The 24,836-nt window shown below is 46.7% G+C and overlaps 1 protein-coding gene across 2 annotated transcripts in view; it reads right to left on the minus strand.

Annotated features, from left to right (window-relative positions):
• Nucleotides 1–2,675: 2,675 nt before the first annotated feature.
• Nucleotides 2,676–24,836, minus strand: part of LOC110503626 (uncharacterized) — a 58,754-nt gene continuing 36,593 nt past the window's right edge. The window contains exons 5-19 of one of the 2 annotated variants that reach the window (XM_090218179.1): nt 19,385–19,451; nt 17,781–17,827; nt 16,044–16,194; nt 14,189–14,320; nt 13,718–13,900; nt 13,397–13,489; nt 13,204–13,290; nt 12,961–12,994; nt 12,744–12,821; nt 12,411–12,509; nt 11,962–11,993; nt 11,392–11,667; nt 9,569–11,186; nt 8,117–9,275; nt 2,678–5,649 (exon numbers count right to left, since the gene is read on the minus strand). In XM_090218179.1, coding sequence (XP_090074305.1) covers nt 3,636–5,649; nt 8,117–9,275; nt 9,569–11,186; nt 11,392–11,667; nt 11,962–11,993; nt 12,411–12,509; nt 12,744–12,821; nt 12,961–12,994; nt 13,204–13,290; nt 13,397–13,489; nt 13,718–13,900; nt 14,189–14,320; nt 16,044–16,194; nt 17,781–17,827; nt 19,385–19,451 — 6,070 coding nt within the window. In that variant the 3' untranslated portion in view covers nt 2,678–3,635. Of the gene's footprint in view, nt 5,650–8,116; nt 9,276–9,568; nt 11,187–11,391; nt 11,668–11,799; nt 11,916–11,961; nt 11,994–12,410; nt 12,510–12,743; nt 12,822–12,960; nt 12,995–13,203; nt 13,291–13,396; nt 13,490–13,717; nt 13,901–14,188; nt 14,321–16,043; nt 16,195–17,780; nt 17,828–19,384; nt 19,452–24,836 lie in introns of those variants that run through there. The other variant, XM_036961129.2, reaches the window with a different exon arrangement.

The following is a 24,836-nucleotide window of genomic DNA, read 5'->3' on the forward strand; positions in this document are numbered from 1 at the left end:
AAGGGAGGAGAAAAATGGAGTCACGATCAGATTTGCTACAGTCAATGTGTTGGTAGAACTTCGGTAGTGTTTTCCTCAGATTAGCTTAGCTAGTTAAAATCCTCGGCAACAATAAATGCTGCTTCAGGATATGTGGTTTTCAGTTTGCATAGAGTCCAGTGTAGTTATTTGAGGGCTGTCGTAGTATCGGCTTGAGGGGGAATATACATGGTTGTGACTATAACGGAAGAGAATTCTCTTGGGAGGTAATACGGTCAGCATTTGATTGTGAGGTATTCTAGGTTGGGTTTACAAAAGGACATGAGTTTCTGTATGTTATCACAATCACACTGAGTAGTTAATCATGAAACATACACCCCCGCCCTTCTTCTTCCCAGAGAAATCTTTATTCAATTCTGCGCTATGAACTGAGAACCCAACTGGCTGTATGTACTCAGACAGTATATCCCGAGAGAGCCATGTTTCCGTGAAACAGAGTATGTTACAATCCCTGATGTGTCTCTGGAAGGAGATACTCACCCTGAGCTCGTCAACTTTATTGTCCAGAGACTGAACATTAGCAAGTAATGTACTTGGAAGTGGTGGGTGGTGTGCATGCCTCCTGAGTCGGACTACCTCTTCTCCGCCGGCATTGTTTTGGATCAGTTCAATTGTCCTAGGGGTTCGAATAAAGGATCCAATTTGGGAATGTCTTATTCCTGGTCGTAATGCTGGTAAGTTACCGTCGCTCTGATATCCAAAAGTTTTTTCCGGTTGTATGTAACAACACAAACGATTTTCTAGGTTAATAATGTAAGGAATACCACATAAAAACAAAAAACTGCAAAGATGCTTAGGAGCTAGAAGCACGACTGCTCTATCTATCGGCGCCATCTTGATTACATATGACCTACATCCATCCTGCCCTGCCTCTCCAAAGTCTTCGAAAGCCAAGTGAACAAACAGATCACCGACCATTTCGAATCCCACCATACCTTCTCCGCTATGCAATCTGGTTTCCGAGCTGGTCACTGTTGGTCCTCAGCCACGCTCCTAAACGATATCATAACCGTCATCGATAAAAGACCTGTGCAGCCGTCTTCATCGACCAGGCCAAGTCTTTCGACTCTGTCAATCACCGTATTCTTATCGGCAGACTCAAGAGCCTTGGTTTCTCTAATGACTGCCTCGCCTGGTTCACTAACTACTTCTCAGATAGAGATCAGTGTGTCAAATCGGAGGGCCTGTTGTCAGGACCTCCGGGGGTGCCACAGGGTTCAATTCTTGGGCCGACTCTTTTCTCTGTATATATCAATGATGTCGCTCTTGCTGCGGGTGATTCTATGATCCACCTCTTTGCAGACGACACCATTCTGTATACTTTTGGCCCTTCTTTGGACACTGTTTTAACAAACCTCCAAACGAGCTTCAACGCCATACAACATTCCTTCCGTGGCTTCCAGCTGCTCTTAAATGCTAGTAAAACGAAATGCATACTCTTCAACCGATCGCTGCCCCCACTAACCCGCCTGACTAGCATCACTACTCTGGACGGTTTTGATTTAGAATATGTGGACAACTATAAATACCTTGGTGTCTGGCTAGACTGTAAGCTCTCCTTTCAGACTCACATTAAGCATCTCCAATCCAAAGTTAAATCTAGAATCAGCTTCCTATTCCACAACAAAGCCTCCTTCACTCATGCTGCCAAACATACCCTCGTAAAACTGACCATCCTACTGATCCTTGACTTTGGCGATGTCATTTACAAAATTAGCCTCCAACAGTCTACTCAACAAATTGGATCACAGTGCCATTCATTTTGTCACCGAAGCCCCATATACTATCCACCACTGCGACCTGTATGCTCTCGTTGGCTGGTCTTCGCTACATACTCGTCACCAAACCCACTGGCTCTAGGTCATCTATAAGTCTTTGCTAGGTAAAGCTCCGCCTTATCTCAGTTCACTGGTCACCATAGCAACACCCACCTGTAGCACGCGCTCCAGCAGGTATATTTCACTGGTCATCACCAAAACCAACACCTCCTTTGGCCGCCTTTCCTTCCAGATATCTGCTGCCAATGATTGTAACGAATTGCAAAAATCACTGAAGTTGGAGAGTTATATCTCCCTCACTAACTTTAAGCGTCAGCTGTCAGAGCAGGTTACCGATTGCTGCAGCTGTACACAGTCCATCTGTAAATAGCCCATCCAACCAAGTCCCCATATTTGTTTTGCTTTTCTGCTCTTTTGCACACCAGTATTTATACCGGCACATCCTCATCTGCACATATCATCCCAGTGTAAATTGATGAATTGTAATTACTTCGCCACTATTGGCCTATTTATTGCCTTACCCCCTTACTTCATTTGCCCACGCTGTATACAGATTTTTCTATTGTGTTATTGACTGTACAATTGTTTATCCCATGTGTAACTCTGTGTTGTTTTTGTCGCACTGCTTTGCTTTTGTCACACCCTGGCCATATAGAGCCTTTTATTCTCTATTTTGGTGGGCATTGACTAGGGTGGGCATTCTAGTTTCTTTATTTCTATATTTTGGCCAGGTATGATTCTCAATCAGGGATAGAGAGGTGGTGAATTTCCACAACAATAGCTATGTTTTCCAGGATGTTGACTAATCAATATCATAATGTATAATTGGAGGATTTATAAAGGAGACAGACAACATCAAAGGGTCTTTAATATTTTTTTATTATTATAGGAGTACAAATAACTGAAATGCACATCAGTAATAGACACAGTGGTTGTTCTTTGAGTCTTTTGACCACAGGAGTTCACACAATTTCAAATCTGATATTTAAATACTGTACTTAAAAAAGTAGTTAGGCCTATGCTATCAAAACGGGCCAATGTAGCCTGAAGACAATGTGTTGTGTAGCAATAAAAATGCATGTTGGTCGAGTCACCATTCATTTTCTTGCACTTTGTTTTCCCTGAAATTTGTTGCTCTTATTTTCCCTTATTTTCTGCTCTTGTGTAACCAAATAAATCATGTATTTTTTCAACATGAACCACTGGTAAAACTACATAGGTTAGAACACATAAAAACATCAACATCGTGATTTGGTCTGAAATAAAAGCTACCTTCACAGACACGTCTTAACTACGCACACAGCTGAGGACATTGTGCAAAATAAAGACATACAATTAAGTGCCAGAAATGCAGACAAAATAAGACTAGTTCATAAATAAAAAAATAAAAAAGAATGGACCATTTTTACCATGCCAGCCACAAGCACAAACGCAGGAGTTTGATAAACAAGACATTGTTTCTTTTGTTGAACAGAATAAACAGAATTGATTTTGAAACAACAAAAAGACTAAGAAAAACAACACTGGCAAACTAATTTGTCTGTGGGTTCAGTCGGTGTCCTGTTGGACAGTGATCTAGGTGGCCGGGCGGTGATATGTGGGGTTGGTTGCAGAATTCCTGACATTGTCAGATTGTCATCTGAAAGAACAGGTGATTCAGTCTACTGTCCAATTAAGTCTAATGTAATTCTTTACCATATTACCTGGAGTTATATCTCATAGGATCCCTATGAACACCACTGTTTCAGGGTAAAGTGCCTATTTAGACTTTCACTGAGGCATAAGGCACCTTGGAGGAGGTCGCCCAGTCGTAGCCCCTCACAGCCTCTTGCAGTTCTGGGGAACGGGAAGGGTAAAGTTGCAGGCATTGATGCTGACCCTCCGTCTGCCCTGGCTGTCTACCACGGGGGATAAGGTCTGGTTCAGGCTCACCTGGGTGTTGCTGAAGGAAGTGATACGTCCACTGCCAGCAATCTGCAGGTTCACAGTGGTAGCATAGCTAGTCTTTAGAGTCCTTCTGGCTGCCTGCATTGAGGAGGTGTCCTCTGGCTTTGGCTCACTCCTGTGAGGGTACTGGATGGGCGCACCTGTGTCTGGGGCTGGGGAGGCCCGAGGCACATAGGCACAGATCAGGTGGCTCCGGCAACTGTCCTCCCCAAGGTCTGGGTCACCCCATTCATCCTGAGGCCAGACAGGGGAGGTCGGAGCACTCTGGTCAGGGCTGTCCCCACTGTCATACTTGGTCAGGAGTTCTCGCACGTCGGGCCAGGCAATGCTGGTGAAGTGTTGCTCGCCGTGGGTGCTCTTCCCAGGGGCCAGTCTGACAGGGGACAAGGCCCCGGGGCTGATGCAGGATGGGGAGCCACTGTAGGAGCAGGATCCCCCTCGGGGGCTTATCAACCCAGACTCCTGCTCCGCACCCACAGACCTGCACCCTTCGCTCTCTCCCCAAGACCCCCTCCCATTCCTGACTGGACTGGGTGGTTGGTCAGCCAGGCTAAGGAAGGGCAGGCTGCTTCCCTTGGTCCTCCGCAGGTTCTGAGAATGGGTTGGAGAGCATGGGGAGAAACCAGATGGGGGAGGGGAGGTGGTGCTGGAGCTTCTCTGAATGGAGGGGGGATAAACATCTATCCATGTGGGTGAGGCAATGGAGGAGAAAGGAAATGCCAATTTGGCATTCCGTGGCTGAGGAGCGGCGACTCCCCAGACATTGGCAGGAACCCCAATGGGCGGGGGGGAGGTTATGCCTGAGGAGCAGGCTGAGGAGGCCCTGGGGAGCTCCAGGGAGAGGCCCAGGTGATTGAAGGGGCAAGCCCCTCCTGCCCGGGTGCTTCTAGGGTTGGGGGGCTTGTTCATCAGGGGGCCTGTATGATTCTGGACTGGGGGAGGGGAGCAGATCCTGCTGAATGGAGATGGGGAGGGAGAAGGGGATGGGGACTGCACTCGTGAGCTGGGCTCCGAGACAGAGAAGGGCCTTGCCACCCTGTTGAGATTGTGAGTAGAACCACTCCAAAGAGGATCATGGGGATGGGGTATACTATTGGCACTCGCTAACGGTGGCTTCCGGTGATTCGCGACCCATCCTCCGTTAGTGGTGTTATTGTTATTATTATTGTTACTGTTTCCATTCAAACCAATATGGCGTGGCTGGTGTAGGACAGCAGGCCTGGGCCGTGGAGAGGCAGAGGAAAAGGCGGTGTGATGCAGGCTGACTGGGGGGGCTGGGGAGACTGAGTGCTGGCTGCGATACGGTGGGGGGGACAGGGCTGGGGCTGGGGATGCGCATGGGCTGGAGCGGACTGAAGTAGACCGGAGAGGGGAAGGGGGACACTTAGGTGGCTGGCTCCCATCTCTGGTGTAGGAAGCATGGGCATAGCCAGGACTCAGAGGGGGGGCGCTAGGGCCAGAGGTGAGTTTGGGGGAGGGAGACCTCATCCTGAGTGGGGATGCAGTGGGAGCGGGAGCCAGAGGGGCTGGACTGTCTGGGTGAGGGGTGGCATGGTCCTGGAGGCGAGTGTTCTTCTTGGCAAGACTCTGGCTGATGGACTGGCTGATGCAGGAGGCAGCCAGGGACTTGGTCAAGGCAGAAGGGGTGGGAGAGGAGCAGGGGAGTCCCCTGATGGGGGAGGGAGAGTGCTGGTAGAGACTGGGGCTGAAGGCAGAGGGGGGCTTGGCATCCATGGGTTGGCCAATGCCTGGAAGCATGGTGGCTGATCTCTCCAGTGAGGGCTGGGAGGAAGGCCGTCTGACGGGGGACAACCCAGAGGCTTGGATGGATGGGAGTGATGGATCCTGACCTGGCTCTCTGGACCTCAGTGGAGAAGGTGGTAGTCTATAACCAAAGGAAAGCATAGAGAAGAGGAAATGAATAGACTTCATTAATCAGTCCCTCCAGGATTCTGTGATGGCAATTTGTTATGCAAAATCAACAATTTCACACACAATATGCGAGGGGTTACAAATCTGACCAATCACCGCACTATTTCAGCATAGAAAAACCAAATCATCACAATCTTATCGCATAGAACTGACCCATCAACGCAGTACGAAAAGAGTGCTCGGAATTTCAACCAATCATTGCACATTCACCACATAATATGTTTCAATCAAGCCACATGTTAACAAACTGTTTTCCTCGTCAGTGCATTTTCGCTACAAATTCAACTAAATCATCGCATATTGCCATGCATATTATCACTAAAAATCCCTGTGAAACCCTAGAGGGACTGATTAATGCCACTGCCACAAAACTTGACTTGAGGAGAAGCAGAATTGAGAGGAGAGGAGTGCAGGCAGCGATTACTCAGTCTTGTGAAAATAAGCTACATTGATAGTACGTTTGTACATTTGTATACACAATTGAGCTCTTAGCTGCAATGTACACAAAATATATTTTTTTAATATACAGTCAAATAGGAACTGTTGAACATTTTCCCACTCGATACGACCTGGACATTCATGACAAAACACAGTTATTTCCATGTCAGGGGCCTTCTCACATACTTTGCATCTACAGTACCTTCAGAAACTATTCACACCCCTTGACTTTTTTCACATTTTGTTGTGTTCCAGCCTGAATTTAAAATTGATAAAATGTAGATTTTGTGTAACTGGCCTACACACAATACCCCATTATATACAAGTGGAATTATGCGTTTAGAAATATTTACAAATTAATACAAAATTAAAAGTTGAAATGTCTTGAGCTAATAAGTATTCAAACCCTTAAATAAGTTCAGGGGTAAAAATCTGCTTAACAAGTCACATAATAAGTTGCATGGACTAATAGTGTGCAATAATAGTGTTTAACATGATTTCAATGATCTGTAAGGTCCCTAAATCGAGCTGTGAATTTCAAACACAGATTCAACCACAAAGCCTAGGGAGGTTTTCCAATGCTTCGCAAAGAGCACCTATTGGTAGATGGATAAAAATAAATAAAAAGCAGACATCGACTATCCCTTTGAGCATGGTGAAGTTATTAATTACACTTTGAATGGTGTATCAATACACCCAGTCACTACAAAGATACAGGCGTCCTTCCTAACTCAGTTGCCAGAGAGGAAAGAAACCACTCAGGCATTTGGTGATTTAACAGAGTTTAAGGGCTGTGATAAGAGAATATTGTAGTTACTCCACAATACTAACCTAAATGACAGAGTGAAAAGAAGGAAGCCTGTACAGAATAAAAAGTATTTCAAAACATGCATCCTGTTTGCAATAAGGCACTAAAGTCAAACTGCAAAAAATGTGGGTAAGAAATGAACTTTATGCCCTGAATACAAAGCGTTATGTTTGGGGAAAATCCAACACAACACATCACTGAGTACCAGTCTTCATATTTTCAAGCATGGTGGCTGCATCATGTTATGGGTAGACTTGTCATTGGAAAGCACTAGGGAGTAAAAAAAAAAAAGTAAACGGAATAGAGCTAAGCACAAGCAAAACACTGGAGGAAAACCTAATTCAGTCTGATTTCCAAAGACACTGAGACAAATTCACCTTTCAGCAGGACAATAACCTAAAACACTGGTGTTGCTTACCAAGACAACATTGAATGTTCCTGAGTGGCCTAGTTACAGTTCTGACTTAAATTAGCTTGAAAATCAATGGCAAGACTTGAAAATGGCTGTCTAGCAATGATCAACAACCAACTTGACAGAGCTTGAAGAATTTTAAAAAGAATAATTAGCAAGTATTCTACAATCCAGTTGTGCAAAGGTCTTAGAGACTTACCCAGAAAGACTCACAGCTGTAATTGCTGCCAAAGGTGATTCTAACATCTATTGACTCAGAGGTATGAATACTTACGTAAATTGGATATTTCTGCATTTCATTTTTTATAAATTTGCTAAATTTTCTAAAAACGTATTCACTTTGTGATTATGGGGTACTGTGTGTAGATGGGTGAGAGAAAAATATATTTTAATCCATTTTGAATTTGGGCTGTAACACAACTAAATGTGGAATAAGTCCAGAGGTATGAATACTTTATGAAGGCACTGTAAAATGCTTTCTTTCCATCTACTCTGTGAATAACACTGTTTTATCTGATTCATAGAATTTCTTTCAGAACTCGTAGTGGAGAAACAGGAAACAGTATTTGCACACTTCCGGTCAGAGGCGTATTCCTTTAATCTTTCTCCAGTTTTACATTTGACCCCCATTACCTTCACAAATCGGTTTAGGGTATGTAGTAGATTCTGCCTATTATTCTACAAGAACTCTTAGTGGAAGAATGAAGCTATGGACCGGTGAAATTGTGTTACTACAGTATTAAGCCCTATTAAATACTGTACCTTTGGCTGGGGAGTGTGGCGTTGTTTGATCCGTTCCAACTCATAGGAAGGCTCCTTCTGCCCTTGGTAGTGGGCAGGTGCAGGTTGGGTGGTCTTTGGCTGGTGAACTTAGGCAGACAGTCAGAGGACTGCACCCCTGGCGGAGGTGTAGGCATCAGGCTTTGGAGCGATGACCACGGACGGGGAACCATGTCCCCCTCTTTTCCTTTGGAATCCTCTGGGACTTGACACTCCTTGACTCTCTGACCAGATGTATGTGTGACTTGCATGGGTTCAATCATAGGCGACTGAGTGGGACTCCACACTAAGGGGTTTGACCCCTCAGTTAGCCCAGAGATGGACCTCTGTTGTGTGGGAGATGTGTCGGAGATGTGAGAGGAAATCTTTGGTGCCGCAGGTGAAACATCCCGATCATCTAGAGTGCCATCTTGTGACTTGGCTTTGGTGGATTCAGCTTCGCTTTGATGACCAGGGGCCATCTGGGGTGAGCTCCCCCTCTCAGCCCCACCGGCCACATAAGGCGGAATTATCTTGGTGTTTAAACTGGCTTCGTCTGGCTTCACCACCTGGCTTGTCTCTGGTTCAGTTGGAGCCTGCTGTTGAATGATCTTCAGCAGCTCCTCTGCAGCTCCAACCCCTGGAGACCTGTCTTTGTTCCCACATGGGCCTGCTAAAGCGGCTGCTGCTGCCCCCAGAGCAGGATCTTCCCGAATGGAGTACAGATTATGTCCTTTCTGCTCGGCCCAAGTCCTGCTGAGATTCACAGACCTCTCTGGGGTCCTTGGATAACCATCAGCTGGAAACTCCATCCCTACCCCTTGGATGGGGCCTTCCTGGACTGGGGAGGCCCTCTTGGGGTGAAGCCTCCGCATCTCAGCTCCTGAGATTACTTCCTCAGACTGGTTTTCCATAAGCTTCCCCTCCAGAGCAGTAGTCACTACCTCCTCAGGCCTAACCTGAGAGGTTTTTGGTGGGGTAGTCAGAGGGGAGGAAGGGGGAGAGGCAATGGATGTGGATTCCAGGTTGGAAACACTGTCCCTGGGTCCGGTCAGGGCGCAGCTGTTCTCCTGCTGGCGGTAGGTGGGGGACAGCTGTTCACTGACAAGGATGTGGCCAAAGAGCTGGGGTTCTGAGGAAACTGAAGTCATCTCCTGGCAGCCTGTAAATAAAAAAAATAAAATCAGCCTAAACACTGTCATTCACTGATAAACAATATGGAGTCTTTGCATGTCATGTTTTATTTGTTGTGTTTCCTGACCAACCATATGAAGGCTTTACTTTCACTATCAAACATGGTAAATCACAGTTTATATGTGTTCTTCCATTATTTAGCAGTGCTTACTAAAACAACTCAAATTCAACAATAAGACACCAACAAGTCTTTACATATCCTCACCACAACACTATCTAATCAAATCATAGCCATTTATACAGGATGCTAAAGGTACTGACCAGTGGAATGGCTCTGAGCTCGTTTTACTGTAATCTTCTCCTCCTGATGCTGCTGGGCCTGAGGAGGGACGCTGTGCCTGGTGGTACCGGTCCACGGTGCATGACCCACACACACTCTCTTGTGGTGAAGTGGCACCTTCATGATGCTGGCCTTGGCGCTGTACATTCGAGCCAGCATTTGAACTTTACTGAGGATTCTCTCTGAGTTCTCCACCAGACATGGATCACCGGGGCTGGCCTCGAACAGGCCTATCCCCGCCACGTCTGCGACCGTTGCCCCCTCGTACAGGGTCCGGCTGGAGGACACCATCTTACAGTGGCGGGACCAGCGGCCCACCTTGATCTGGCTGGGTAGGCCCTCTAGGTTCCCAGTGACGGAGCTCCTGTCTCTGATTCTACCCCACCCAGCCTGGGACATTGGGGCGGTCTTACTGTCATGAAGACCTGTAGGTGGAGGGACAGTGGAGACTTTCTGGGCCTCTTTAGGTTCTGAGTCCAGATCACTTGGATCACCGTGGCTGTTGATTACCTGCTGGTCTTTTGTGATCACTTTGGCTGCTTCGTCGCTGAATGAGGGCTCTTTGGTGTTGTCTGTTGACAGGTTTGGAATGATTTCCCTCTCTGTGCTAACAGGGGCTCCTACTTTCTCCTTCTCTTTCCAATCATTCATCAGCTCTGTGCAGGGCAGCTCACTCCCTGGCTCAAACCTGCTACATTTTTCCAGAGCAGGCTCACCCTGACCTGGTGCCTGGCTGTGGTCTTCCTGGGAACCAGCAGCAGAAGTGGAGGAACAATCTGGGCTGAGGGCTCCCTCTCCCTGGTCAGGAACTGACGGAAGAGGAGAGGGGAGCTCTGACTCAGGCTCTGGTTCTGCCCCCCCATCGGAGCGCCCGCTCTCCGAGTCACACAGGCTGTCCTGGTGGCCAAAGACAGCAAAGTGGGACACAGAGTCTTTGACCAGGCCAGTGGGGATGATGAGGGAGAAGCTGTTTCTCCTGGGGGTGGGGCTGCTGTCACTTTCTCCTGCTTCTCCTGCCTCGGCCTCAGCCGCCTCGTAGTAGCTGCGGATCTTCTCGATGATCTGCCTGTCTGACTTGGTGAGCTGGGTCTCTTTCTTGGGCGCCAGAGGGCTCTGTACAGTGTGCTCTGGGACAGAGAGATGAGCTTCTGGGGGCTTGTCCTCGTTGGGGAGGTCAGAGCAGAGTTCCTTCTCCCTCTCTCTTTCGTCTGGGAGGTTTACAGGAGAGAGTGGCGTCGAGGTTTCAAACGTTTGCTCGTCCTCCACCTCTGATGCATTTCTTTCCCCAACTGTCCCGGTTTCTTTGGCTGATGTGCTCTCCTCCTGAGGCCTCTCCTCTATAACATCAGCTGGCAATGGTGTTGACTCTCCCTCTTCACAACCACCCTCCTCCGAGGATTCCCTGGACAGACATGGTGGAAGAGTTTGGTCTTCCATTTTAGTTCTGCTCCCCTCCAGTTGCACTGTTATCTCCTCTGGACTATTGGGATGGGGGAAGCAAGCAGGGGAAGCAAGCAGCAGGTAATTTCCTTGCTGAGCAAGTGGACATGGATGTGGCTCAGTTGCTGGGTCCTCCAGAGACTCATCCAGGGGTGAATCCTGTGGAGAGACAGAAACAGACACAAAAAAAGTCAGTCATCCCCGCATCTCTTACTATACGTACATGGGGAAGTAATGTAGCACTAAATTGATAGCTCATAAAACTAGACACTGACGTCTAGTGACTAGACAAGTGACACAGGTTGCTTCAAATCCATGGCAGCTGTTTAATAGTGTGTGAATTGTGAAAGAGAGTATAGCCTACCCATACTATGTCAGGCTTGAGTTTGGCCATGCCCTCTCGCACGCGGCTCTGGTTAATGAACTGCATGATCTCCTCTGTGATGGAGAGGGTGGGTGGGGCACTCAGGGGGGGTAGGTCCTCTTCTTCCAGGCCCAGGCAGGGGTCCGGACACTCTGCCTCATCCTCCACCTCCATCACAGAGGAGGCCAGGGTGTTGGTGCTGCCTGAGAATCCCAGGCTATCTGCCCCAGGACACAGCTCCCCCTCGCTGCCAGCCTGTGGAGATGGACATGAACATCAACACTGAGATGGAGAATGTCAGGAAGGGAAGGTGTACTACTCATGTACTATTCTTGCAAATGAGATATCATCTGATGTGTATGACAGTTGTGGGTGGATAGGGGCAAAACCAGTCTGAATCAAGCTTACCTTTGAAGAGACTGGATTCCATGAGAAGATAGGAATGGTTGGGGGAAACAAACAAGGGTGTGTTTACTTTCCATTAAAAACATACCAAATCTTTCAGCCCTGACAGACTGAAGCACTACAAGGAAACAAGATAAACAAGAATCCTTTAAGAAAAATCTCACCATGATATGCTGTTTCCAAGTCTTTAGTTGGAGCTGGAAAGAAACAGCCATAAGCATTTAAGAATTAGTCATTTCCAATTATTACATTTATGAATTCATATTTTCAAGCTCTGTATGTTTAGTCCAAGTCCTGTGCAGTGAATGATTCCTAAAGCGTCTTAGAGTAGGAGTGCTGATCAAGGATCAGGTCCTCCTTGTCCATATAATCTGATTCAAATATGATCTAAAAGGCAAAACTGATCCTTGATAAGCATTTCTGCTTTGAGGCTCTAGATGTATGTGGGCCCTGGGCCTATATCCACAAAGTGTCTCGGAGTAGGAATGCTGATCTAGGATCTGTCCATATAATCTTATTCATTTGGATTTAAAAGGCTAAACTGATCCTAGATCAGCACTCCTACTCTGAGACGCTTTGTGGATAGGTCCTGGTCTATAGACATGAAGTCTCACCAGACTGCCTCCTGCCACGGCGATAGGACAGGTTCCCCTCCAGAAGCAGGGGAAGGCTCTTCTTGGCCTTCTCTGGGGTGTAGATGAACTCTGGGGGCTCTGGACACACACACACACACACACATAATTAATTTAACTAATTTAACTTTGTTATTTGTTAGATTTATGACAAAGAAGAAGCCATTACCCTCATCCAACTTTGGGGTAAAAAATGTGCTTCAAACCAGTAAAGATATCCAACAGAAATAAAAGTGTTTTGAACTAAAAACCTAAAGTCGTTCACACACAAATTAGACACTAGGTGCATTACAGGTAAGAATGGCTTGTCCTGACCTGATTGGCGTCTCCCTCGATGGTATTCATCACATCTTGGAGATGATTTTTTTAAACGATCCTGATCAAACTGAGGAGCTGTGAAAAATAAAATGGCGAGTTACTGAGTTGTGCATGATTGTAAACTGTGCACAATTGGTGTCAAATACAGTGTAAATTGAAAGTGCAAAGTGTAGGTGTATGAATGTATGATGGTTTGAAATGACATGAAACTCACATTGACAGAAGTTGTCACCGAGTACCTGCCTTGCCTGAAAAATACATCCGGGTATTTCAACGATTGCTCAACCTGTGACAGTGTTTGCGGTAACTATAAACAGCCACAAGGTGGCTGCACATCCTAACAGAGTGATTACAATATTCTCTGTTTCAGTTTAGCCACAGCCTTCAGTGTTATATTGGCTGAAAAGTATTGCCATTCATATCGGCAACATTTACAGTAATGTACAATAAGCCTTACCTTCTGGGGTAGAGAGGCAAGATGGTTCTCCACTATCAGCCTCTTGAGGTAGTGCAGCCAAAGGCGTTTCTCCTCCTGGTTTTTGGTCTGTAACATGGGTAGGGGGGTAGTTCAAGTACACTGGCCTGACACAATACAATGTCCTGTTCTTTGATAGTGGTTCACTTGTAATTTGATAGTGGTTTACTCGTACCTGTACAATGTGCTGCTGTTTGGGGATGGTCTGATCGGACACCTTAAAACACAGGGGGTCCTTCATGGTTTCTACGAGAAGAAGGTTACAGCACTGAATGGAGAGGAGGGTAGAGAGATGAGGGAAAGGGGAGAGTGAAAGACGAGAGGAACGACAGTGGAGGGGAAATATGTCAGTACATGATAGAGAATCAAGCAACAAAAACGAAAACATGCTACTTTTTTGATTGGTGTAGGCGTCATCTCTAATGATACATGCTCCTAGCATTTACAGAAACACAATAATCTGATCAATTCATTCCGGTGTCCGCGAGTCACTCACAAATATGTGGGTGCTGTAGATGAAATGCTCCAGCCTCTTTTTAGCGATAAGCAACATCTTGTCGAAGAGGAAGAATGCCCTCTCCTTCTTGACCCGTTGAACCCTGAAGGCTCCCTCCAACACCAGCTCCCCAAAGCCACTCAGGTCTGGACCTGTCCAGTTGGTCAACAAGCTCTCAACCTCCTGCCAGAGTCAAAAGAAAAACAGTGTTTGTGTTAACCTCAGCTTGACCTCTGATCTTCAAAAACAGTAGTCGAGACGGAGGTGTCCCAAGACCTCCAGATGTAGTGGAGACTGAGGTGTCCAAAGACCTCTACAACCTCTAACCTTTTTTGACTTTTAACCTCTGACCTCTACAGCCAGTTCAGGGTCATAGATTATGATCAGCAACAAAAGCTAACTTCTTTGTTATATTTTCAATGACAACAGCTGTAGTGAGTGACTGGACAGACCCTGACTGGTGGTCCATACCTGCAGCCTGACGGCGTGGTCCTGCTTCCTCTTCATATCGTTAATGTACCAGGCCACGGCTGTCATGGTGATGATGGCATCCTCCACTACCTCGTAGCCAGGGTCACTTTTATCAAAGTGTTTGGCCAGCTCCTGCCACACGGGGGCGATAGTGAGGTTAGGCTTCTATTACGCTTCGATCACACCATCAGTGTCATTGCATTTTGGTACACCAGAATTACATTCATTTCCAATGAAACGCTGCGTTTGCCTTGCAGTATTGCGTTGCAGAGGCAGTTGCAGTGCGTTCGGTGTGGGGCATATGTTGGATTTATCGAACGAATACGTCAAACTGTCTGCGTAGACGGCTTGACAGAAATGGTAGCAGAAGGGGAATGTGAAGCGTTTTTTACATACACATCCAGATAATACCGTCGGTGTGTTCGAAGCGTTAGTGTCAGTATAACGAGAAGGGGGTAGCTGCAGCTCAATATGGCGACCGGAGTATGGGCGAGTGGGTGTGTCGAAAGGAAAGGAGTAACAAGGCACCTACTGTACCGCAAGAGTTTGAACTTCTGTTTTGAATCCAGAGGATGAGTCTGGGTTGTATTTCACTGTTAGTTTTACACCAGTAATTGAACATGTTCGGTTATAAAACTGACGATTGTTAAAATTAAAAGTACTGATCATGCGTGTGTTCTTACTGTGACCCTAACGTTGGCTACTAGGCAACTCCTGTCCTCCTGTCCTTGCGGGACAGTAGTGCTTGGCAAGCGAGAGCGAAGGGCATTGTGCCTCTGTGTTTTTGCCGACTGTATGTATGTATCAAGGTAACATCTAAATGGTTTTCAATAGGAGTTATTTCTTGTATAGGCTACTATCCTACTTGAAATAAAATCATAGGAGGTAAAAAAAAGTTTTTTAAATGGCCACGTTAGCTACCGCCTGCAAACACTGTGGGGAGCACCTCATGTCGGCAAGCAGCTCCGCACAACACCGGTGCACCAGTCAATGAAGGGATTCGATTATCTGGCCCGGGTGTGATTAAGATGCTCCGTTGAAAAGTTTCCTCAAAACAAAAGTGGCTAGCCTAGGTTAGATGAAGCATGTAGATAATGAGTAGGATTTTGTGTTTTCACATGCAAACGTGATTGCTTTTGATTTTAAAAAACGCTTCATCTGCCTTCCCAATGAAAACTAGTTTGAAAATTCAAACATATATTTGATGGGAAAGAGATGTTGTATGTTTCTGGACGATGCACCATGCTGTCTTGTTGACAACATGATAGAACGGCACAGATTATTGTTCGATTTTGCCCGTTCATGTCACTGGCCAATGGGGCCATAGACCAGCGCACCGTTGCTCAGGTTAATATAACTCCCTCATTCGCACTGGTTTATCAACGTTGAAATGAGCTGATTCTCTTTCCATACTCCTTTCTACACACCCACACCATATTGTGCTGCAGCTACCCATACTTGAGAGTAACCACCACAGAAGTGGGCTTGGAGAGAGAACCCGAGGTCGTTGATCAGTGTCCAAACACAGCTAGTTAAATGCCATGAGTTGTGAGTGTGCGTTTAAACATAGGATCCTTATTTCATTTCACAGAATCTCTATGCTTCATTTACTCGCTAGCTGTACCCTTGGTCTGCTGAGTATCACACACCAATAAAGGCAAGGAGTGCAGAGTAAGAAACAGGATGATTTCTGATGATTTGGATTGAAGGGAAACAGTCTACAATGGGGCCTGTACCTTTCCTCTGTGTACAATATAGAGGAGTTGTACATATTCTCTGAATAAGTTTGACATTGATAGTATTGGATCAGTATCATCATATTGTCTCTCTGACCCAGTCCATGACCCATACTGACCTGCAACAGGAGGTGGTACTTGAGGATCCTCTGCACTGGCTTCAGCAGGTAGGTCTCCAGGGGCAGGGAGTGGCACAGGGTGGTCTGCCTCTCCTGGAAGAAGCCCACCAGGCTCTTGTTCTTCATGCAGTCCCTCAGAACAGCCACCGAGCTGGGGAAAGAGATCCAGGAGGAGTGGAGGTGGATGTTGGGGGTGGAAGAGGGGGGGTCCACAGTAAGACTCATCAGTTGGCTCATCGCTATGCCAGACAGTACTTCATCTCATGGTGAAGCCGTACAGTAATGTGTTCAGCGTATGCCTCCGGTCCTCCCTTCAGAGGGGCCTCTTTTTTTGTCTGAACGCAACTATTTACGCACACTAGAACATTCTGCTTCATTCCCCTTGCTGTCCGACTGTGATGTCTTTCTTAGGCAAAAGCTCAGATATCTGTTAACAGCATCTTTTCGGGGTTGAGCTACGAAGGTGGTCTTTTTAAGACATCAGTGGATGAATGCACACAGCTCAGGTACAGGGTCACGGCACCGTCGACATCTCATAACAAATCTAATTCGGTTCTCTGTGACAGACACATGAAAGGCTGTTTATATAGAGCACATGTAGAACACCACATCTTCATGAGGACGGGCAGCGATCCAGTGCTATTCAAACATCTGCCAGTCAAATAGTAGTGGCCCGTGAGATTAGAATTGATGTGGCGCGAAAGATGCTGCTTCCAAAAGGCTCGCGATGCGTTTGTATTTTTACACGCACAATATACTGTAAATTAGCCTGATTGAGCAGTGACCGAATCTTTACCGCGATCATTAAGTCAGTCACTGTCGTCTTTCGTTGGATTCACCTAGTTTCACTTGTCTGTCCGACCACTGAGTAGTTCAAGCTAATCAAGACCCTGAGCACGGTTACATGCACGCGATAATGTGATTATTGTGGATAGTCGGGTTAACATAATAGTTTGTTTAAAACGTTGACGTGCATTTCAAGAAGAATGATTTCCCTAATAATCCTGTTTACATGACACATCTGAAATCAGGCTAGTGCAGAAAATCGCTAACCAAAATAAACGTTCTACCACAGTGGCCATGTTATTTTTTGCGAAGACCTTTTGATTCTGAGTTCGGACATTTGTATGTCAAAACTATTTACAAGATGCATAGGTTCAGTTTTTCAGGACTCACTTCACTGCCGCATAAGAGGGAGGCCCGCACTACCCGGGGCTGGCACATGGACAGATCAAATACACCGCTGGAACGCTGATTAAGGTGTTTACATGTCCTAATCATTTGAAAGATGGCTCAGAAAATCAGGCGTTTTAATCGGCTCATGCTTACTTCGGTTTTGACCGTACTCCGGTTAAGATCAGCAGAGTGAGGTGTTTACACGACTAATGCCATACTTGACCTACTGCCACAATCAGTTTAATATGGAATTATTACTGGTGCATGTAAATGTGCTCAATGTCCATAAAAGTAATTTCCCTTTCACTAATGTCTCTCCACAAAGGATGGTGATTACAACTGTACCCCCCCCCCCCCCCCCCCCCCCATCATCATATACAATTGTATTCTTATTGAAATAACAAATGAAAATGTGTATATTGAACTTTACTTGTCCACTGTATTGAATTCATTCCATTCTCACCCCAGGTCACTTCACTATAGCTATCATGCAATGATCCAGGTCGAATGACAGCCCCAAGGGCACATCAGTATAGCGGTGTGTGTGTGTGTGTGACTTACTTGGGGTAGTTCATACAGTACAGGGTATATATGTCGAAGGCTTCGCTCTAAACAAGAGAAAGAGAAACCCCCCAAAAAACGATTACATTAGTGGGGAGAAGAGAGACAGGTGAGAAAGACCAGCGACACCGAGCGTCGGTCTCCATGTTCCCTCTGCTACAAATCACTGTCATCTGAGAGACCCCCTGTGATCATGTGACACCTCTCCTCACACCAGGGTCATTCTCCAGGTCTCACTCAGAAATAAATACTTTGTTTCTATCTCGTAGCAAAACCCCATTCCCTGACTTATGTAAACATGTATTCTCATCCAAGAAACATCTCATCTAAACATCTCATCTCAGAAAGCAAAGGAATGAGAAAATAATTGCATTTTATATTTAAGTAGGTTTAGATAACGGTTCCGTGAGGTCAACTGAATGTTACCTTCCAAAACAGTTGTGTATACATGTATACTTGTCTTTACCACTCAGTCTTACATATGGCCAGCAGGTATAGGGTTTGAGATTCATAGCTTAGCAGATGGTGAATTGTTACAGGCTACAGCTGACTCCATGTCTTACTGCACCTAAACTAAGAGCACGTATGGCCTCATTCCAAGCAGAAACGGTCACATTTGAACTGCGTTTCCCACATTCCACTCTGCGGTAGCGAGGGGCCGTTGTTCTCACACTGTTTAGAGAGGTTAGTCTAGCTCAGAGAAGCATCGCAAAACCCAGAATAACCTTGCCGGTAATGGCTTAATCAAATGTACTCTGCATTTCCGCAGCCATCTATAATTGGCCACAACAGTAGCCCAATCAATAGCAGAGAACTATAGGGACCTGCTGGATAAGAGGGTTTGGGCTCCAAAGAGGAAAGTACAGGCTGGAGAAGGGACTAAGAATAGGCACCCTTGGATCCTGGACCGCAAATGGGATTCTGGTTCTTGTGTCTTGGTCCGGCTTTGGCAGGGCCAGGCGTGTCAGTCTGGAGCCCCACATATGGAGGCGTACCCTGGGAGTCAGGGACATAGACGCTGGCCATTCTCCCAGCCGACACAAAGGAGAGCCTGTTTCCCCTGGTTGGTTGGACCCTTCACTGTTCCTGTTTAGTCAGCGGTGGTTCTGTGTCATTACCCAGACAACTAGAGTAGAGCACCATGAGGGTGTGCAGACCCACTCAACTGTAGTGAGCACACGAGTTGAAGGATCACCGCCACCACCGCTTCAGAACCAGAACCAATCACGACATCTCCCTGGTCACGGGCCTGCACACACTCACATAGCCCAAGTACAAACATTTCCTCTGACACACTGCCCAATGTCAGCGGCCCACTTCAAACAGCTGTGGTTCTCTATTTGGCCGAAAACAAAAGTTTGTTTCACACGATCTGCTTGCTTGATATTTTAGCAGCGCTCTGCATCCAGAGAACAAAAGAGCTACTGAATACAAGCACCATATTAGCCTACACAGCGAGCCAGTCTTAAGCCATGACCCAACAGGGGCTGGCTGTGACCAACCATTTGGGAAACACTGGTTTAGGTCATCGCAATACCCACCAAAAATGTGCAATGTGAATTTACGGGTTGTTTGTGCTTTATCATAGCAATGTGGTGACTCACCCTCTCAACGAAGCACTCAGCGATGGCTGCTGCATGAGGACTCCTCTCCAGGTCCTCCAGAAGCTCACTGTGTGTGTGAGAGAGAGAGACAGAGACAGAGACAGAGAGACAGACAGAGAGACAGACAGAGAGAGAGAGCGAGAGAGAGAGAGAGAGTTATGGGCCATGAGAACACCAGTGCGGTAATGTAAACTTATCAATGAAACACACAGAGGTCATGGAACTTGTCTACATTCCTGGGACTCATGCTCTACGAATCAGTACAACAGCTTTCAGTCATTATTAAACATATCACTGTCAAATACTGTAACATCCATGTAACAACTACTCAAAAGAGCACATACACTGCTATATAAAATGGACAGCACAGATATTGCTTGGTAGACACTGTGCAGTGCTTATGAGTGCATGTGAGTTTGTCAAGGCCTAGGACAGTTCATGAGAACTGAGCACCCCCATTTGTTTGGAGACTGTTATTCCGTCTCCACCGAGGCTCTTGGAGCTGGTGTTGAAGACGATCCTGGCAGGGATGGATCCCAAATCCCAACTCCATTTCCACAAAGGATTCATTTATGTCTCCCCTTCCGATCCTTCCAAACGATCTCCTAAATGCATGCAGATGGGACACATCTAGCCTTGGCTTCACATCAGCCAACCCCAACCAGAACCCCCTTCCAGCTGTCCCACTACCCGCCCCCCTCCACAACACCCGCACCTTACAAACACAGACCTGAATCAGACTGCCTTTAACAGGGGAGAGTGGGTGGGTGTTTGCTTTCAAGGGTCAAATAACCACGTGCACCCGTTTCACCTTTGATCCCGTGCCACGAGCTCACCCTAGCCTCCTCATCACCATGGAAAGACATCTTATGAAACACATACGCAACCTCTCTCCAGGACCCGGTAACTTTTGATTAACATCCTACTTCGTGGATGTCAGCGGAGGGAGAGAGCGGAGGGTCTCTCTTTTCAGTATCTGAATGAATCAAAATGATCGGTGAAAGATTTTCTTGGCGGGAGAGTGTGGAAAAGGTAAGGAATAGTAGTGAGGAGGGGAGATTTGAGGGAGTGGGGATAGTGATGACGGTTTGAATTCTGACTCCGATTAGGAGAGGATGGAGGTTGACGTAGCTAATGTAATGGCCGTCCCTAGTGGTTACTGGGACATATCAAAAGGGACAACTAGCCTCACATTCCTGGACAGCATGCTGAAACTGAGGGTGTCGTTCGCCGCGGTCCCATCAGCCCGTATCTGAGGTTACACGACGTGATGAGCAGCCCAGTCACACTCAGTTCATTAGCAAAGCCCAACTTCCCTGCATCTCTGAGAGGCCCTGGGCCGCCGGACTGGCCAGTCTCTCGGGATCCCTCCTCTTCCGAAGGAAAACAGAGAGGCGCTCTGTAAACACCCGGAGTTCGCCTTCATACGGCCGGGGGGAAAAGTTCGGAGTGAAACCGCAGCCCTCCATTCTTTCGCGTCGCTCTCTCCTCCCTCGGAGACGAGGCTTGTTTCGCGGCTGCCCTCCGCGGTGAGAGGGCGTCATTAGGGTTTCGGGGGAAGCAGAGGGGAGTTATGGGTGGTTTTTTACCAAATGGCCACAGAGCAGGGTGTCTCTGAGTGCCACTGGCCCTGACTGATGTGGGAATCCTGTTGTTGACAGACAAAGACAAAGAGAAAGAGGGAACAAAGAACATGCCACCACAGAGACATTCCCCTCCATCTGCAAGAGCAAAGGGCTTTCCACAAGACTACATCTGCAGTGCTGCAGCATGTTTGCAAACTTGTATCCTCACGTTGGATTTAATTAAGGCTTGGCACTTACAAGAAGGGCCTGGTACTTTAAGACAAAAGCCCTGGAATGTATTTGGCTGTCAGGACCTTGGACTTGAGTTATGCTTGTAACCAACCCTACTTATTACTTTCCCAGCTTTTCATTTTGAAAACACTCCATCCATAGACTTTGAACAGAGATGCTCCATATTTGAGTTCTGGGGGAAAAGTCCAGTTTTAAGTCACGCCTACTGATTTGATCTCCTCACCGTACGCGTATTGTTCTTCCCTGTGAAATATGACACACGACAAGCTGGTATTTGAAGTACGCGCATTTGATCCTCTAAGATCGAGGGTGAACCGTGAGGGGAAAGAGGAGTTTCCTCCAGATGATCCCTTTACAGTCGTATATATTTCACGAGGACTTACAGTCAAACAGGGGAGTCACCTGAGAGGCGCACTGTCAATGAACTCACACGCTCCCTCACTTCTCTCTGTTCCGTTCTTTCCACGTCCGTACATCTGAACCCCTCTTTTCATTGTGTTTATAAGGTAATACCTTCCATACGGCCTGTTCCCCCTTCTCTTTCCCTGCGGTACTCCTCACTTCCCTCCTTCTTCTCCTTTAATAATCATCCCTCTCTCATGGAGTGCGATCTCTGCATTAGATTTTAAGCACTTGCAGGTCTGTTTTCCTCTTCAGTAACTACACAGTAAGTGCCAGCAACAAAAGCAACAGAGACCTATCTAGATCCCTTCATTCAGAGAATGTTTATATGCACTTGAACCTTGCTGGCCTTGTGTTCCCAATCCCATCCCTGAGTATCGTCACACGCTGACTTCACCGCCTCTCTCAAAAGTGAGAACTTCTTTCATGTGACACCACATCCTCAGCAACACCACCCACTCCCACACGAGTCACGGCAGATAAAAGCAGACAGCATGGATCCAGGGCTGTTTAGGGGGATCCCAGCCAGGCAGACTTCTCCGTGTCACAAGGATGACTGTGAAGGGGTGGGTGGCCTGAGCACTCAGACTGTCTCAGTCTGGTCAGGTGCGAGAGGCTGAGGGGTTATGTCTTTTGTGTGGGACTTCATGGGAGCCGTGACCCCAGGCAAGCATGCAGGGGTCACAGTGAGGTCTAAATCACACGTAGTGGAGGAATCTAAACAGGCTTGACTAAACGTCACCGCACACGGGACGCCCCCGGGATATGAGCGATGGGCCCCGGAGCCCAGCCCCTTAATGTACGTTAAACAAGCAACGTGTCTACTCCATGAGAAATGGAAGGAATTAGACACACATAGAAATATAATTACCAGAACAGGGAAACTGTTCTACTTCTATATTTCTATGGTGCCAGCGTCCACATTCCAATAGACTTCAACTCTATGGCACAACTTAAATACCGGCAGTATAGGAAATAGTGGTGGTACACCAAACGGGTAATAAAACCATTATCCACAGTCACTGGAGGTAATTGATCTGTTTATACTGTAACGTCATGCACTATCAATGTGCGCTGTCCATGGCCAGCATTGAAACCCGTGATACTATACAGAACATTTGCTTCTTATTAGGCTTTTTCTTACAGATCCTCTACTTCTCATTATCATTATACAGTACAGCAGCTGCACGCCAAAAAAAAAAAAAAATCCTTTTGAAAGGTCTATGTTTCTAGTTGAAATTGACTTCGCGTGCGAGTCGTGGCCTGGCTTCGCACCAGGCCTTAGACAGACACAAGAGATAAATCATGGAACTCAGACAATGCAATTGAACATCTTCATGTGCTGTAGTAAAGTCTCTATCGCTCTCTGTCTCTCCGTTTCTTTGTTTCTGTGTTTCTCACATGCGCTGTATTAGACTACAGAGGATTTCAACGTCTCCGGCAAACTTTCCATATGAGGGATTTGGAACAGAGAGACGAAAGAGAGGATGGACAGAGGTGCTTAGCAAGAGACGGTTAAGCCATCTTGATAAGCTCAGGCCTGACTAATCTCTCTGTCTCTGTGTCTGTCTCTTGGTCTCTCATGATGGGTTGGGTTAGAAAAAGTTACAGGTCACGATTCCAACGTATTTGTCACGTATCCATAGAGATAAATCTATATGTGATGCCGGATCCTTTTTCCTTGGCAGACTAGACAATTCCAGCACTTCTCTGACTGTCCTAGTGGCCCGTTCAGCCACAGTTTCTACTCAGCCGCGAATCTAATAAAGATGGACAGGATTAACCGCACTAACTACTAGAATAGTACAGAGCACGTCTGTCTGTCCTGGCTGTGGTGTTCGCCAGGCTGTGCCCTGTCTCTCGCCGCGGTGCGGTCGGCTCACAGCAGGGTCCAGAGCTCTAACCCCGGGCTTTGTCCACCGCGGCGGGCCACGGCGAACGACATCCGTATGCTGCCTGGAGAACAGGCCAAGAAAGTAGACGTAACAACACCAGTGAGGATACAGGGGCTGCATACCACAGCGATGAGGAGATGAGATTTAGGAAAGGCAGAACAAGAGAAAGGACGAGGGAGAAAAGGGTCAAGTTTTTTTCTCTACTTATTGGGGCAAGAAGAGGATAAAGGTGAAGTCTATCCTTGTTCCTCTCTCAGATGAACGGTGCACTACTTTGAGTGATGAAAAATTGAAAAAGAGAGTTAGCAACAACAACAAAAAAATTCTCCCTGGGAGCCTGTTAGGGAACTGACTGCTCTCATTCTGCTCATTACAAACAAATGTAATTTATGGACTAGCTAGCCCCACGGCAGCGAGCAATGGGGGTAAACCCCTGGCACTGATGCACATACTCTACTGTACTTCAATGAGTTACTCTGCACAGAGCCTGGGGCAGATGGGAGAAATCCCTCACTCTCTCTGTTTCTTTCTGCAACAGTGAGGCCATTTCCCATGATAACCGGGGGCAGGAAGCCATATTGGATTTGGAGAAGGAGGGGGCAGGTTAGGAGCACTTACTCATGTAGAGGGAGGTATGTAATGAAAAGAGCCGACTTGGCACGGGCATTGAGACTGAAGTGTGAAAACAACAAGTGTCAGCAGGGGGGCAGGGCGAGGAGCGTTGAGGAAATAGGAAAAATATGAGCGGTACTCTTCCCAGGGCTTCACTGGAAGCTGCCGGGAGGCCAAACTCATCCCTGCCATTTCTCCCTACACAACGTTCCCATCACTGAATGAACTGAACTAATGACATGGGAATGATTGACGCTTTTCATTGACACATTCGCTATTCCAGGCAAATAAACAGAAATACCGTGCCAATGCATCACTCCTGAAATGGGGAAATTATGAAAATCAGGCTACAGTTAAACAAAGTCCAATCGCTTGAGCAACTCAAATGGTTGTTTCCCTACCCTCCTGTAAAACAGGTTCCAGGAAACAGAAATGGATCTCTTACTTTCAGTGTAAACAGCAATCTGAAAACATCTAGCTGGAGAGCATCTCAGATACGCTGCCGTGCCACTGTGTACGGAACATCATCTCACACATATAAGCAATCTCAAGCCTCGTCTCTGGTTGTGGAATGTGAAATGCAGTGAGCCATGACTTAAGACGTATACCTTAACCTTGAGAGCTGTTGTGACCATAACTGGGCTCACTGGATAGTATCACTTATTCCAAGTCCTTCTCGCTGTCTTTTTCTTTGTTGCATGCATCTCTCTCTCTCTCTCTCTCTCT

The sequence above is a fragment of the Oncorhynchus mykiss genome, chromosome 24 (genome assembly GCF_057628025.1).
Source record: "Oncorhynchus mykiss isolate SJ-2025 chromosome 24, ASM5762802v1, whole genome shotgun sequence".
Classification (NCBI taxonomy): domain Eukaryota; kingdom Metazoa; phylum Chordata; class Actinopteri; order Salmoniformes; family Salmonidae; genus Oncorhynchus; species Oncorhynchus mykiss.